General features: G+C 38.2%; 1 protein-coding gene across 2 annotated transcripts in view; it reads left to right on the top strand.

The window, feature by feature from the left end:
- LOC107665042 (ubiquitin carboxyl-terminal hydrolase 2-like) overlaps positions 1 to 16,788 on the top strand; it is a 38,657-nt gene extending 21,869 nt beyond the window's left edge. The window contains exons 1-12 of one of the 2 annotated variants that reach the window (XM_016455784.1): positions 6,280 to 6,800; positions 11,523 to 11,573; positions 11,767 to 11,890; positions 12,009 to 12,120; positions 12,241 to 12,351; positions 12,918 to 12,982; positions 13,086 to 13,189; positions 13,284 to 13,361; positions 13,454 to 13,532; positions 13,639 to 13,746; positions 13,869 to 13,989; positions 15,208 to 16,788. In XM_016455784.1, the coding sequence (XP_016311270.1) occupies positions 6,642 to 6,800; positions 11,523 to 11,573; positions 11,767 to 11,890; positions 12,009 to 12,120; positions 12,241 to 12,351; positions 12,918 to 12,982; positions 13,086 to 13,189; positions 13,284 to 13,361; positions 13,454 to 13,532; positions 13,639 to 13,746; positions 13,869 to 13,989; positions 15,208 to 15,292 (1,197 nt within the window). In that variant the 5' untranslated portion in view covers positions 6,280 to 6,641 and the 3' untranslated portion in view covers positions 15,293 to 16,788. Of the gene's footprint in view, positions 1 to 6,279; positions 6,801 to 11,522; positions 11,574 to 11,766; positions 11,891 to 12,008; positions 12,121 to 12,240; positions 12,352 to 12,917; positions 12,983 to 13,085; positions 13,190 to 13,283; positions 13,362 to 13,453; positions 13,533 to 13,638; positions 13,747 to 13,868; positions 13,990 to 15,207 lie in introns of those variants that run through there. The other variant, XM_016455783.1, reaches the window with a different exon arrangement.
- The last annotated feature ends 788 nt before the right edge of the window (positions 16,789 to 17,576 follow it).

Here is a 17,576-nt window from a genome sequence, read left to right as displayed (position 1 = left end):
CCGCCGTGTGTGACGCTGTGTTTCGTTGTGAAAGCGAAACTACTTTGTTTGGTCTTCCAAAAATGGACACGACTAGAAATCAGTGGTTAAGTTGTATTTATAACACTGTTCCAGAACAGTTCAACCCAAATATTTAGATGTGTCCAGTGCATTTTATGCGGTGCATAGAGGAGAATGTGGAAAATAATATGTTTTTTGAAGCTTAAACTGCATAAACACATTTCATTACTCCAAATACACAAAATAATGTTCTTTTTAGCAACATCATATGACCCCTTTAGGGGCCGTTCACACGTTACGCCTAAAAACGCGTGGAAAACGCTAGGCGCGCCGCTTTCTGCTTTTTTCCCATAGACTGTATAAAAACATGGACGTATTGTCCGTGACATCGCTGTTTAAGTCACTTCCTTGTTGGCTTCACGAGAGAGAGCGGAAGGTTGCCGCTTGTTTTTTCCAAAGCGTTCGGGTGCTTGCGCTCCGGAGGCGTCTTGACGTTGCTAAGCAACCATGACCTGCGCTCTCCATGAAGACGTGGAAATTTCAGCAAAGGATAAATGGATTTGCAGCACTAAAAACTGCTTGCAGTAGCTCTGCTACTAAATTTATTTAAAAATGTCTATCCTGTACAGCTATGATCAGCTGTTCCTTCATCTTGGCTGAGCTTTCAATGTTGTTACGGGAAAAGATGAAGCTGATTGGTTAGTTCTTGTCACATGACCCGCGGTGCGCTTGCAGCATTCTGAAAAGTTGAAATGTTTTTATCTGGATGCGGCCGAAATCGCATACTGCTTAGTAGGTACTACATTTGAATTTGAACGTACTACTCGACCGTTAAAAAAGTACGTTCTATATAGTATGAATGCGAGTAGTATGAATGGAATTCGGACGTACTACATCCGCCATGTTGATGTTGTCACGTGACATGTGTCTTCACAACAGCGCCAAAATTTAAAGAGCCCTCACGACTGTGTGTTCACTGCTGTGTGTGTGTGCACTTTGGATGGGTAAATGCAGAGCACTAATTCTGTGTATGGTTCACCATACTTGGCCATATGTCACGTCACTACTGCGTGAACATCAGCAATGTTTACGTAATTCTTACCGCTTTCATCTGCGTTTTAACGTTGATTGGATCACCAGCTCAGAGGAGGCGTCGGTCAGCTGCTCGCAGATCACACCTTCGTCGACAGCTTGTAAATCATTTATCAAATAAGGTAAGTACAATCACCTATTTAGCTAGCAAATTTTACACTTGAAAAGAGCCGCGTCGCCACTTTCCGCCATTTTCGAATATGACGCCTCCTCTCCTGTGGCCTCATGGGATAGTAAAGTGTCCATCGTATGCATGCTATGGAATTCGGGCGGAAGTAGTAGGTTATCTGGGTACTTCTCGCCTACTGTTTTTCGAATACTATGAATTCGGACATACTACTGGCCTCGCATACTGTTTTTCGCCTACTATATAGTATGGAAGTATGCGATTTCGGACGCAGCTGAAATGTTTTTATCTCGATGCGGTGCGGACGCGCACCTGGAAAAAAAAATGAGCGCGTCGCACCGCGTTGCTTCCATTATGAGCGCGCCTGCCGCGCGTCTACATTTGTAATAATTAACTTGAGCGCGCAAAAGACGCGATATGTGAACGGCCCCTAAAAGTGTCTTCAGCACCTCTGACAGTTAATAATTAAATTAGAGGCTATTTACCAAGAATATACTGCTGTTAAACAAGGGCTCACTCCCAATTATTCTCACTCTTTTTGGGCTTAAATCCTACAGCATGCCAGGCTTCACTGGTTGGTTCCCTGAGAGCAGTGACCTCTGTGCCAGTCTGGCTGTGGAGGCCTGTTGTGCAACAGCCCTGCATGCTGATTAGCTCAGTTATGTAAACACCAGTCATTCATGGCTTGTGTACTGCTTTTGTAGGGTAAATACTTGTGCAAGGCATTTAATTTCAATCTAGATAGGCGTTTTTTGCTCTTTTGCTGCCCTATTAATGTTTTAATAACGAATCACAGGAAGCATTACTTGTTTAGATTCTGTGGACCACTGAAGAATGTGTTATATGTCTCAGAAAGAGCAAATTACTAAAAAAAACAAAAACATTTAGGGCTAAACCCAAATGAAGATAATTCAAAGACATTTCATTTATTATTGTGTAATATTTAATTTAATTTATGGATACATAATATTATATTGTAAATCATAATATGGTTTGTTTTGTTTCTATGTCATCAAAAATAAGCTTATCACTGGCTTAAAGTCCACAGCAATAGTCTACATTTTGCAGTCATGTTGTCAATCGTTCTGCATTAATCTAGGAAAGTGACTTTATATGCTTTTATTGTGTAAGAAAGAAAATAAACACAACTTAAAAAATAGAAAAATAAAATGTGAAAACTTACTGTTGTAATGTGAATTTTAGAGTGAAACACACACACACAGTTTTGGGAAGGTTACTTTGGAAATGTAATAGGTTACAGATTACATGTTACACTATTTAAAATGTAATAAGTAGTGTAACTATTTCAATTACTTTATTCACGTAATGTAACTGATTACATTTGACTACTTTTTTATTACTTTTCTACATTTCTAAAGAATGTTTTCAACTGTTAATCATTTTCAATCATTTAAACCAGGCAGGGTTAACTTTTCAGTAGTACTCAACACTGATTACTGTCAGACTTTCAAAATCCTTCATCACTTGAATTAAGATGATAATAATTTAATTTTAAAGCACAACCACTACAAAATCAGACTTTAGCACCTATTTTTACTTTAAGATTGTTCTGAGGTTAAATACAGATTTAAAATCATAACGAGAAATAGTGTAATAGCTATGATACAATTTTTGAAAACAAATCTTTGTATAGTCATGATAGGAAACACTGGCATATAGCAATTTATAATGTTTGTGTGTGTAACTGTGTAACTGCACGCCATCGACAACAATGTATGAAGTGAGCCCAAGATCATCGATATTAGACTGTGGATGATTGGAAGAAAGTGGTCTGGTCTGACGAATCAAGATTCCTAGTGCATTACGTCGATGACTGAGTGTGGATACGCCGATTACCAGCAGAGTCTATGGCACCTGGATGCACTGTGGGGCAGACACAGGCCGGTTATGCTGTGGGCTATGTTTTCTTGGGACACTTTAGGCCCATTATCCAAATAGCACAATTCTTGACAGCTGTCAGGTATCTGAACATTGTTGCGGACCAATTGTACCCATTCATGGAGACTGTGTTCCCTGCCAATGTTGGCCATTACAAACAGGATATTGCGCCATGCCACACTGCCAGAATTGTCAAGGAGTGGTTCAAGGAACATGATGGTGAATTTCTGGCCTTGGCCTCCAATTTCACCCAGTCTAACATTTATGGTTTGACTTGGAAAAGTGGGTTTGTGTTACATCACCACCACCCCACAGTTTACGGGAACTGGAGGACCTGCTGTTGACATTATGATACCAGATACCCCAGGAGGCCAGATATTGCCACCTCGCCACTGTTTTGTGGGCTAAAGGAGGTCCTACAGTTTATTAGATAGGCCCCTCTAATTCGTTTCGAGTGTGTCTCTCTCACATAAGCACATCTGTTAGTTGTGGCAGCAAGATGGCGATGCTTTGGCATGTCCATCACTGATGATGTGGATCGTGGCGGGGCATGAATATAAGGCTCAGCACACAGCTTCAGACAGCTCTTATATAAGCTTGATTCAGAGTGTGTTTCATAAGATGAATGGCATTATTTGTACAGAATTGGCCAGCGCTGCCATGCTTTAGATGGTGCTTACATAATAGGCTGGTGAAAAGACACAGGAGAGCTTTAGAGAAACACCATTATGGCTTTTGCCGTTGTTCCCACACAGATTTCCCTGCAGCTGCTTCTGGGTCACTGGTCTGCTGGGCCTTTTAGTGTGGAGCAATGTAGGGTGAGGTAATAGGGTCACTGGAGGATAGATTTAGTGTAATGTTAGTAACAGTATTGAGTCATGATGCTACACAAACCACATCACATAAAACTTAGAAAGGAACATTTTATGTTTTTTCCTATTTGTATACAAGAAAATATTGAAATGCTTAATCTGATAAATACAACATATAATAATATAATATCATATCATATCATATAATCCTATATATTTCCACAGAAGCAAATAATGCTAAAGCAAACAAACATGAAATAAGAATAAATACCTTGAAAAGAAGAAAGAATTTGAGAGCTTTTTGTGTAAGGAACTGTACATTTAATTCAGACATTCTTGTTGGCTAGGGGCAGTGAATGACTCCTTTTTCAACATCTGACTGTAAGCTTTGTAATCCTTTGACTATCTAAAGAATAACTTGAACAGGGAAGCTTTATAAACGTGCAAAGGAATGGCCTACAGTGCAAAGCCCTGTAATTAGTCTCATTTCAGCCTATGAGCTGGTAATACACTGAGGCAAGTATCTGCCGAACTGGTAGAAAAAATATATGAGGAATTATACAAAAACAACATGTTTTTCAGAAAAAAGAGCCACTGTGTATTGATTTAAATCAGGATTTTTCTTAGCTGTGTTTAGGGCCATCGATAGATCCTTTATACTGCTGTTCCCTAATAAAATATTACAGAAAAACCTGTGTCAGTGGAGATTACCGTATACAAGGGGTGCTCCGATCAGGATTTTTGAGGCCGATCACCAATCGCCGATCATAGAAAGTTTAATAATATGCATTTATGGTGTAATTACTACATTTTCGTGTCAATCCATGTTCATATTTACTGCAAACAAACTGTTACTTTCATTCAGCGCTTGCAGCGCAGCAATAGACTCGGTGCGGAAACAATCTCTGCACTGCTGCAGACCTCATCTTCAGCATTATAGTGATTTCACCCGCGCCGGACAGAGACTGAGACGGTGCCGCTGCAGGTCGTGCCAAACCTCTCACGGCAGCGTCATCAGCTTGAGATCGGCCTTTAAGAGACCACCGATCGATCATCCCAATGTGATTATCGGCCGATAATGATCGGTAGCCGATCAATCGGAGCACCCCTACCGTATACCAACTTGAGAATACTTTTCTCTGCTAAAATTCCAGCTGTTTAAAATCAGAACCAGTGATGCTATAGATTTTGCGAATGAATCACTCTTTTGATCTAATCATTCAAACAGGTTTACAAAAACTATGAAATTCTTTACGATTCGGTTTGATTCATTTGGACGGTTCACTTGTGCGTTTTTTCACACCATAATTGTAACAGTATATTTTATGAAACAGAAAACAAAAAGAGTGCTGGAGGTGGATATTTACTTGCAGTTCTTGCAGATGTCTTCTATTGTTTTCAACGATGAAGCAGCTCTTTATTGCAATGTGCATCTTGTGAAAATTAATTTAAGAAAATGTAAATGTGGGCGCACATTTGAGTACTGATAAAAGGCCTCTGGTTGTCTTCATAATGCAGCTAATTATATCAATTGTTATTTCAGTAAAAGAGATCAAGATTTTTTTTATTTCATCTTGGTGCTCTGTCCATGTTTTATGATAATCCTTTTTGCATTTTATATAGCATTGGTGTCTGTGACTAAAGTTTTAGCAGCTCTTTCATGCATGTTGACTTTGTGGAGTTCTTTGTGAATATTGATGCAGTACTTCTGTGTGGTTTGGACACAGTCCTTCATATGTTCGACAGTCTCTATTATTCACTTTCAGTTTTCAACCTCTATTATTCATCTCTGATGAAGTCTTGCCATGATTGGTGTACGCAGTCATAATTGTAAAAACTTAAAACACCAATCAATTAGGCTGCTAAGGTTACAGATGCTTCTGGTAAACAGGCTCTCATGATTTTTGCTTTTTGGAGTCCGGAGAAGTCACCAATTTCACCCACGGCTTCTACTAAACACAATTGTATTACACTGATATAAATAGAATATAGACAATGAAAAGATGAATAAAACATAATTGTGATATTTTTTTCTCCCTCTAGCTAAATGAAATTAACCCCTATGGGTCTTTACATTATTTTGTCCAACTCCTGTGAATATATGAATACGTCTACATATACATCAATACAGGTTTCAAGTGAAATGTTACATAAATATAAATGCAAGAATGTAACACATCGTCGTTACATGGACATGCTCTGGTTGTGTGTCCAGTGTTGCTGTCACAGATGAATGGGAAGGTCTTGTCCTCTGCTGGGTGACGTCAGGAGAGCAAGAGGCGTTTGGTGACGTATCTCTCGTGCCGAGGGGGCGTGCGCTCGCGCGAGTAAAAGCAAACAGCACACGGACTTTTCCATTATTCCTCTGCTGATATCTGACGCTCAGCGCTCGCGCTGTAGACAGAACGGAACATTTAAACGCGCGTCGCTTTAGTACTGTTCTCTGTCTTTTTATCTATTGCTTTATTTATTGTATGCTACCTGCGCGATTCGTCCGCATTATTCGTGAATGTAAAGCTCTCGTGAGCCCAAGGACATAGACTGAGCATAGTGTATGACAAGAATATCACCTGAGGAATACAATAAGGGACCGGCCGAGAGACTGCATTAAAAGAGGATCTTTACTGATACACAGGAATACAGTGGCTTTGGTGCTGTCGAGTCACATTTAGACATTGCGCCGTTTATTCCGCTAGTTTTCTCCAGTCATAATGCCGAGTATACGACAGTCGTACACGGTCACTGTCCCAGAGGAGCCGCCGGCGTCAGCTTTCCCCTTCATCAAGCAGGATATGCGCAGAAAAAGTCCGATGATGTCTCGCTCTATGCTGGTGTCCACATTTGTGGGGCTTCTCATTAACCAGGCAAAGGTAAGCCTAACTCACAGCTCATAAATTAACTCATTTTTTTGTGCATACTGCGTTTAAAATAGAGGTAAAACCCGTTTCCAACAGAGGAAATATTTGGAAATATGAACGTTCAATAGCACTGACACACTCATTCGCCTCATTGCTTTGTAGTCATGCAGACTGTTGATTAACCCGTCAACTGTTTTCTCAACCAATTAGTAGACCGTAGTTTGGAAGCAGATTAACAGTAAAGCACTGTGATTCAGGTCCAGCTCTGATTTGCTTCTTTTCTGGCCCATGAAAATCAATAGGCTTCGACACACACAAAATAAATATTGCTGGGGCTTGTTGACCTTGGAAGTTGCGAGGAAGCTCGCGTCCTCACAATAATTAGTTTTTGTTATTGTTTATTCTAGGAAATGGTTGTGTAGGAGATACATAGCTGTTTCGTAATTTAAAAACCTCGATTAATTATATTATAATTTGATTGAGGTGAGTTAAGAAAGAAAGGCATCCCAAATGTGCAGTGCTGAGAAACATGTTTTCGTCCCACTGATGGAGATGTGCGATGAATTTAAGACGTAGGCTACCTGAATAAATGGAACTGGAATAAATAAAGCGAGAGTATTTTCTTCTAAAAACAAAGTTATGTTCATTATTTCAGTCCCTTAGATACAGTTTTAGACACTATATGGAATTTCTACTTTATTGATATATCCACAGTAGTTGTTTTTAAGGTTTAGGCTACCTTTTAGGGACCAAATCTCACGCACTTTAGAAAAATGTAGCATTTGAAGGAGCAATCAGGCGAACCTGTTCCCCGAAAGCGTCCAGACCTCCAAACAGAAGCACATGTACAGATGCTGCTGTCTCTGACCTTGCAAAGTGACCAGTTTTCTCGCGTCAGCTTTTACCTCAGCGTGTTTTCAAACTCGTAATGCTGCTTCATAACGGGAGCTTTACGTTTGTCGCATCGGTATTACGGCCTGTAATATATATATATAAATATATAAACGTACATTCGACTGTTACGTAACGCAGGACCTCGTTTAGTTGCTCTTAAAGCCGCTGGCTTTAGATTGAGCGATTGACGCCATCTACCTGCGCAGCTGTTGCGTCGCGCTGAGTAGGCAGCGCATTACTCACTGAGAAGCCAGGGTAGCTACCATTAAGCAGTGCTAATTAGAGTGTAAATTAAAACGATACTGAATCATCTATGATGTAGTTCAGGCTACATAATGATAACTAGAGGCATGTCACCACCTCTTTGTGCAGTGTTCGCTGGTTGATATTTCTAAATTACACCTTTGGGCCATATTTAGCCTAGAAAGGCAAATTGTTAGGATGACGTCTGATTTTATGTGTCAGATTTGTGCCGAACTACACATTCATAGTAAGATGACCCTTGATACTGAACTAGATTTCATACATGAAACAAATGTTGTAGTGAATGCCAAGGACCCCCACATGCTGATCCCCTTTTTAAATTAGAATGAAAGCTATATATTTTTATGAATAAAAATGTCATTACTTTTTATATATTTACATTTTATTAAGCTTTTATCCAATATTAGAGTACTGCTGGATGTAAAATAGTACTATACATTTGTTATTTGTAGTTTTGAAAATAAATATTATTCCAAAGCAACCTTGCAACATTACTCTAAAAGTGGGTTGGAAGGAAACTTAGAAATAAAGGAATTATATGAATAGCAATTATTTTATTCACTTATATATGATTTCAATGGCTGCAAACATATTAATAATGATGGATCTCACAATATCCGAGCAGTCTTAGGTAAAATATGGAATACCAGAAAAGAAACAGTTAATGGTAGCTATTTACACAACAAGAATAATCCATTACACTAAGAATCCATCTGTGGCTTTTAATGATGGGAAAGCTGCCTCTATTTGCAGTAGTTTACAGCAACACAGTTCAAGGGGCATGACATCGATTATTGGAGTGGTTGATAACCACATTTCCCAGTGTAACCAGTGTTTGTTATGCAACAAACAAAGAAACAATCAGAGCGTCACATTGAGTAATATTCAGGGAGAAATGGACTCCTAAGCAGTGCGTTTCTGAAGGAATGCATCTTTTCGGTGTATCTAGGCGATTACATTCCAAGAATCACTAAAGGTCCTGTTCTTCACATGCTTGTGACCTTGCACAAACTCTCTATATCCCGCCCATCGAGATTGTCAATCATTGTCAAGATAACAGTGTAATGAACTCTCGAGGCTTATCATCAACATTGATGGTTGAGTTGCTACGCCGACCAGATCAGACAGTTTCTTTCAGGTGTCCCAACTTGTCCCGAATGTGTCCTTTATTTTAGAACAGTAGATATACTGAAACATAGGACAAATTTCAGCTGCTATAAACTGTTTACAAATGTGTCTAAAATAATCAAGGACACAAATGAAGAAGGGTGAATAGATACATAAATGCACGTCAAGGTATAAAAGAGCCGAGTCTTAGGAGTCTTCTTGAATAAAATTCTTGTGTCTCATGTGACCAGCCTTTTGGCAGCAGAGCACATAGAGTTCTTATGCTGGTGACAGCCGTGGCTTCCAGAAACTAAGGTCAGGACACAGTGTTCTTACAGTACTCGCTCGCTTTCAACTCGTGCCAGCCAATTAGCTCACGGCTCTCTGAAGATCTTTGAAGAGACAGCCAGTGTGAGATCCTGCTGTCCTCTGGTTACCCAATCGCTTTTGAGGCAGAACTCCCTACACTTGCCGTACCCATGGCTGATGCTGGGTGCTGGCTGTTGTCATACCAGTCTGTTTGGTTTAAGTGCTGGGTGTGAAAGCCAGAGACCGGCTCAATCTGTTCCCCTTCTCTCATCTTCTTTGGGGAAGAAAAATCTCATCAGATGTTTGGATGAATATATGAATAACAGAAAAACTCCCGGGATAACTCGCAGCTGAACATGTTTGAACCTGATGCGTCTACTCTCAGAGGTGCTAATAGAAGGTGTTTGATTAGTGCACTTCATTACTTTTAATTGAAGTGTATTCTGATTGGTTCCTTATAAAAACACCCTGACATTGATAGTATACCATGGTACTTTGATATATACCATGGTACTGAATGATTACCATTGCATTTACATATTACTTTAAGATACTTCAAAGAATACCATGGTATGACTATGATATATGTCCAGAAAAATATTATAACAACATGGCTCAAATAGTACTAAAAATAATATGGTGTCCTACAAAGTCAACTTATTCCAAAAAAAAAAATAAAAAAAAATAAATAAATAAAAAAAAATAAAAAAAAATAAAAAAATATATATATAAAATCTGTTTGGCAGATGTATGGCACTCCCCTGCATGTGTAGTGTGTGAATGTGTGTATGAATTGTTATTGACCTTTTAGATATGATACAACCATAAAGCGTGTCATTAGAGTACAATTTGTGACACACTCAACATGCTGTATCTCTAATATCACATGCTGTCCTGTGACTCATCTGTAGAGAGCATACCGATACCAAAATTCTTTGTTTTTGATATATTTCAAGCAGAGTTATTTTGGTATTTGATTAGATTTTTTGGTCATTTTATTTACTATTATATCATTTATTAATATTTTGAATAGAATTTTTGTATTTATATATTTATTTTAATTAAAGGCACAATATGTACGATTTTTTTGCGAAAAATTACATATTGTGCCTTTAAGTTAGCTGCCAAGGCAACATTTCTAAAGTTTTTAAGTGTAGGTTTTTCATCTAGCATTTACAATATTGTATTATATTATTATTGTATTTCAGCTTTAATTGAATGTAAAAATAGTTTAACAATACGCACACTGATTTCAAAGCTGCTTAACACCCACCAGCAACTTGTTTTCAATTTCACAAATGCTTTCTCGAACACTCGGACATTAAAATCACCTGTCCGAGGGGATGTTTGAAACTTCGTTGAGTTCTTTCGAGCATCACAGACACCATTGTAAAATCACATAGTTAACACTGCAATCAGTGAATGACGCACATGAAAATGAGCACTGCTATTCCAGGCCTTGATATCACTGATTCTGAGTGTGTCAGTTTCATTCGTGAGATTCATACTGAGAAACCTCTGACGCATTGTCCATGGTCTCTGGAGCGATCCGTGTTATGTCATGGCCAACAGGCTGAGCACTTATGTCGAGAATATCAAACGTGTGAAATCATAATCATCAATCCAAGCTGTCTGAATTTGTTGAAACGCAAAGGTTTTTATATATCACTTACAGTAATAACTGACCTATCACTGATGGTTCATCCCTAGTTGAATAAATTGTTTAGTTGTTTTTGTTGTGGTGTGGCAGATGGGCATCATTTGTTTGCGTCAAGTCTTCAACAGCAGGGGTCTCAATCTGCTAACATGCCATTTAATAGCCCAGAGAGAACGTTTTGGTCAGCTCACACACATTGTTCTCTAAACATAATACTGAACACACTCACTAATACAATACAGACATGTACAGTATGCTTTAATGTAATTTTCTATAATTAGAAACATTTTTTGTGCCATGCATGCAATTAAAATCCCTTTCTAGTAACTCCCTTCTTAAACATGCACTTTCACTTCACTGTCAGTATCGGTGACCAACAAATTATATGGCCTAAGTGAGTCATGTGCTTTAGTCATATTTGAATTTATTAAAACATTTTTTGGTATGACTCTAAATTGTCATTGGATTCAAAGGTCACTCTATTTCTTCCCTTTCTTTTACAGAACTCAAAGAATGCTCAGGGTCTGGTGGGCCTCAGGAATCTGGGAAATACTGTAAGTATTTCTAAGCAAATCATCTATAGTTTGATTTATAGTTCATACAAAAATGAAAATTCTGTCAAGAATTTTGACACTCTTTCAAAAAAGACTTGAAACTCTCTTTCAAAAACACTCTTTCAAAAGGACTGCAGACTATGTATGCTGAGTAATCATCTCGTTCTCCCTTTTTTCAAATGTTTCTCTGCAGTGTTTCATGAACTCCATTCTGCAGTGTCTGAGCAACACTCATGACCTGAGGGACTACTGTCTGCGTAACACGCACCGCACTGACCTCAACAACAACTGCAGGGCCAAAGCTGCGCTGATGGAGGGTAAGAGACACGTTTACCAGTTCATATAGTAGCGCGTTAGTTTTATCATACATACCAGACAGCCTTTGGGTCCTGTGTCTTAGTCATATGCCTCCAAATGTGTGTTTTTTTATTTCAGAGTTTGCCAAGCTCACTCAGACTCTTTGGACATCAGCTAGCAGTGAGGCCATCAGCCCTTCTGACTTCAAAATGCAGATTCAGAAATATGCCCCTCGATTTGTTGGTTACAAGTAAGTTACAGCTACAGTAAAAGCTTTAGTATCATGCAGATTACTTGTATTCTTTAATATGTAGTTTTGAACCAGCCGAAACTCCCGCTTAAAAATCGACTTCTCTGTTCGGTCCTGTAGTCAGCAGGATGCTCAGGAGTTCTTGCGGTTTCTGCTGGATGGGCTTCATAATGAAGTAAACAGAGTAACAGTGAAACCCAGATCCCTCATGGAGGACTTTGAGCACCTCTCGTAAGTAAATGCATCGGTTTGTTCTAAAAACCTACTAAGGTGTTCAAAAGTTTAGAGTCAGTAGTATTTTTAAAAAGAAATTATTACTGTCATTCAGCATGTTATGCAAGATTTCTATTTCAAATAAATTCTGTTCTTTTGAACTTCGAAAGAATCCTGAAAAAGTATCATGGTTTCACAAAAATATTAAGCAGAACAATTGTTTTCGAACCCGATAATAATAAGAAATGTTTCTTGAGCACCAAATCAGCACATTAGAATGATTTATTTGACCTCACAGGAATAAATTACATATTAAAAAAGAAAACCCCTATTTCAATTTGTAATAATATTTGACAGTATTACTGTTTTTACTGATTTGTAAATCAAAAATACAAGTGAGCATAAGAGACTTTTTTCAAAAATATTACAAAATTGTTGTGCTTATTTCATACAGTACCAAAAATATGATGTGCTGATTGATGTAACAGATGAATCACCTGTAGTGTGTGGTTGAACTGTTGCAATCTGACAGCAATAGTAAGCAGTCTGTCTGGGGTCTTAAATGAAGTGTGTTTTATCTATAGGGACGACGAAAAAGGCAAGAGAATGTGGAACAAGTACCTGGAGAGTGAGGACAGCAAAGTAGTCGGTGAGTTGACCTGCTATATTAACACCAGCTACAGTCTCGCTCGCTGTGTGTGTTTGTCTGTCTTCCCTGCTCCGAATATAAAGTGCTAATGTTTTTTTCACAGATCTGTTTGTTGGTCAGTTGAAAAGCACTCTGACGTGTAGCGAGTGTGGCTTCTGCTCAACAGTGTTTGATCCATTCTGGGATCTGTCCCTGCCTATCGCTAAGGTTAATATGAAGAATGATACATTCAAATACATGCTTACATGACAGCATGTTTATGTTATTGTTAATGTTTCATGTTGTTGTTTTTTTTCCTCAGACTTCAGGAGAAGTGAGTTTAATAGATTGCCTTCGACTTTTCACCAAGGAAGATGTATTAGATGGGAATGAGAGACCAGTAAGTATAAAGTATAGTCAGCATCTATCTATCTATCTATCTATCTATCATAACATGTTTAGACATATCCTAACGGACTTTTTTTTCTGTAGACATGCCACAGATGTAAAACAAGACGGAAATGCACAAAAAAATTCACCATTCAGAAATTTCCAAAAATCTTGGTGCTTCGTATCCTTTTTGATCTAATTTACCAATGTGTATTGATCGATTAAATATGTACTATTGGTAAAATGCTGTGTGTATTTGTTTGCCCTTGACTCTCTAACTATCTCAGATCTGAAGCGTTTCTCTGAGTGTCGAGTCAGAACCAGCAAACTCTCCACCTTTGTAAACTTCCCCCTCAAAGAGCTGGACCTCAGGGAATTTGCCTCTGATAACAGCGGTAGGTTCTGCAGCGACATTCATTACATCTGTATTCTGTTCAGTAGTTTGAGCAATGCGGTTTTTACTGTAGCTCCAGGATAATTGTGTTTAATTGCTGTTGTTTCTCTTCTCTCTTCACAGTAAATGCAGTCTATAATTTGTATGCTGTGTCCAATCACACTGGTACGTCTTTGGGTGGCCATTACACAGCATATTGCCGCAATCCCTGCACAGGAGAATGGTACACGTACAATGACTCCAGGTAAATAGACATAACAATTTAGTATAAAAAAGTTTGTGGAGTAATATTATAACTATAAGTGGTTGCATTGCTTTTTAAATCTTAGTTTACAGCATTATAGGCTATGATGTAGTTAGTATGTACTGTGGCTCCAAAAAGTAGTTGGACATTTAAGTAATTTTATAAGTCTTTAGATTGGGGTCTTCAGCTTTTGGGTTAATATTTATTAGAGCCCGACCGATATGGGTTTTTTGGGACCGATACTGATATTAGGGAGTAAAAAAAAAAGGCCGATACCGATATATCGACCGATATTCTTTGTATATATTATAGTACAGTACCAGTCAAAAGTTTGGGCATGTTGTCACATTTAACTTCCATTTTTTGAGGGTAAATAAAGAAAAGCTTATACACTGTAATTATGAAACAAAGCGACATATTTGTACTAGACACCCTCCGCGCGTCGGTAGCCCCCCGGGATCGCTAGATCGGTCGGCGCCGGACCGCGAATTTAACCACCCGTAACTCCCGAACCCCAGGGGCTATCCACACGGAGGTGGTCTCATTCGAAAGAGGGCCTCGAGACGTACACTCGATTCGTATAATATATATATATTAATTTATCACTTTAATAAGTTGCATTTTTAACATATTTTGTTATTAACATATTTGATTACAATTACAGTAAAAACTATTATAGTGAAATATTATTACAATTTAAAATAACTTTTTACATTTTAGTATATTTTAAAATGTAATTTATTCTTGTGATGCAATGCTGAATTTTCAGCATCCATTTCTCCAGTCTTTAGTGTCACATGAGCCTTCAGAAATCATTCTAATATGCTGATTTGGAGCTGAAGAAACATTTCGTATTTCATGTTGAAAACAGTTGTGCTGCTTAATATTTATGTGGAATACAATAATACGTTTGTCAAAATTCTTTGATGGGTAGAAAGTTCAAAAGAACAGTATTTATTTGAAATATATAAATTTATATAAAAGTATATAAATTGAAATACACAAGTTTCTTTACTGTCACTAATTAATTTAATGCATCCTTGCTGAATAAGATGTATTAATAGTGTTAATTTCTTAAACAAAAAATCTTACTGAACAGTAGTGTACATTTTGTTTAGTAGTCTGTGCTATTTTTCCTTACGTGTTAAATGTACGTGTTTGTAGATGCTGACGCTGAGCCATTGTTTAGCTTACGTCTCATTTCCGTCTGTATTTCAGGGTGAGCCCCATGTCATCCAGCCAGGTGCGCAGCAGCGATGCATATGTGCTGTTCTACGAATCTGCGACCTCTTCACGCTTGTGATTACGCACACAAGCCTTGGATAAAATAATCCCTTTTGCTGTTGTTGAACTAAATCATGGTCAGGGTCTACATGCTTGCAGGACCATGGGACTTTATCCCAGGCCTTTTAACCAAGGCCAAACACATACTGGAACTGAATTATGGCCGTGGTCTATGAAGTGGAATGAAGCCTGGGATGAAAGTTTAACCCAAGCCCAGATTGAGCTTCACAGTAAGGGCTCCTCCATCCATCACTCCCCCTTTGAAAGAGGCTGCTGCACCGGGGATGGATTTAACAAACTGAAACGGACAAAGACAGAGGAACCTGAACTACTACCTCTCTTGAATGAGCAGGACTGTGTGCGTGTGTATTTGTGTGTGTATGAGTCAGTCTCCAGACTGATACTGTAGGACTCTATGCACTGTGTAACTGGAGCCGTCCGGCTCTACAGACAGTCACCACGACTCAAACAATCCCCATCCCTTATTTAATTTATTAACATGAGTTCAATGTTTTACTTAATTTCAGCTAATTGCTACTAATTTAAATAAGAGGTCATCTTGCTGAGGGACCATGTAGGTCAACTGTGTAAATGATGCTTGGATTGCTCAGTGGATTGTTTACTATTTCGAACTGATATGCTCCTTCAAGATAAGTCTCCGCTTTGCTTGATTTGCTGATTTTCAACAGAATATGCACATGGGAAGGGCTTGGTTTTATGCTAATGCATGACTGTGCCGCTTCCAAAAAACCCTCACCATTACAGAGAAGATTGTATGACTGCCCCCTGGTGGCTGGAAGTTGTAAAACTTAAAAGAAAAACTATGGACCTTTTTCACATACCAATGATAGGTTTCCACCATTTTTTTTTTTACATCGTGAATCTAGCAAAGAGGATGATTCTAATATAACGGCTGAGCGAGTGACAACAAACATCTTTCTCTTTTCTGACCAACATAATCTCTTTTTTTCTCTTTTGGAAAGTCATAGAAGTGCTATCATGGATTATTTCTTTGCAGTTGGAGCAAATTGGAAAATAAAAAATATACTTGTTGCAATTTCTATTCAGAGCATACCAAACTATGGCTTCTGAAATGTGAAAAGGGTCCATCTCCAGGAGAATATAAAGTATTCCCTCTTTAGGTGTTTGTGGAATTAATATTTTCCTCCAGGGGCAATATATTTGAAAGAGGCCTTATGTTTTTCTCATTCTGTCAGGGACTACAATATTCAGTTTAATTTGGGGATGAGTCTTTATCAAATAAGAAGCCACCAGGAGGGTTATGTATGTATGTGCGTGTGCGCCTTTATGTATTATTTCTCTATTTATGATGTGAATGTTGTGAATGTAGCTTATAGTTGTGCTTGAACCAGGCAATGTTTTTTCTACAGAGAGATTTTAAGTGAGTGGTAATTATTTTGTGTCTGAAATGTGACTGTAGTGTACTGCATATCAAGAGCTCTTGGCTTTTTAAAAGAAGTGAATATGAATAAAAGCAAATGTCTACAGAAGTAATTGTGAATTGTCTGCATTACTACATTAGAGTGTATGTATGTAGTGATTATGAACTCTCTCTCTCTTTCTCTCTCTCTATATATATACACCTGTCCTGTACACCTATTTCTTTCACATAGATGCTGTTCTTTCTATTTAAGAATTCTCAAAGATTCAACAAAAATATTAAGCAGCACAACTGTTTCTTGAGCACCAAATCAGCATATTAGAATGATTTCTGAATAATCATGTGACACCAAAGACTGGAGTAATGACTGTAGAATGAGCTGAATGAAAATTCAGCTGTAACATCACAGTAATAAATTAGAGTTTTTTATTTATTATTATGATTATTTTTATTATTATATGTATATTAAATGGCTAAATAAAGTCAAATAAATTTAGCATAGCTCATTTCCATGCTCTACCAGTGTATGGTCACTAGAGGGTGACATTAGTCCTCTCTTCTTCACTTACACACACTAATACTCCTGGTCACCACCCTCCTCACAATGACCTGTAAGTGGAGAAACTCACATCTTACTTATTGTGGCACTGAGCTTATTAGTGCCACAGGTCATTAGTGTGTGTGTGTGTGTGTGTGTGTGTGTGTGTGTGTGAGAGAGAGAGAGAGAGTCATGAAGCAGTCAGAGAAGCTATCAGTTGAAGCAATTAATAGGCTAAATCTTTATTGGAATATACCTATACATAAAGGAGGACCTCAAATCCCTGTATATACATTGTACATGCAGGTATATGTTTCTCAGTCACAAACTTAAAATGTAATGTCCTTAGACAGTACCTTTGTG

This window comes from Sinocyclocheilus anshuiensis, unplaced genomic scaffold (genome assembly GCF_001515605.1).
Source record: "Sinocyclocheilus anshuiensis isolate Anshui unplaced genomic scaffold, SAMN03320099.WGS_v1.1 scaffold399, whole genome shotgun sequence".
NCBI classification, from domain to species: Eukaryota; Metazoa; Chordata; class Actinopteri; order Cypriniformes; family Cyprinidae; genus Sinocyclocheilus; species Sinocyclocheilus anshuiensis.
The sequence above is the reverse complement of the archived record's forward strand: the minus strand, read 5'-3'. Positions and strand labels throughout refer to the sequence as shown.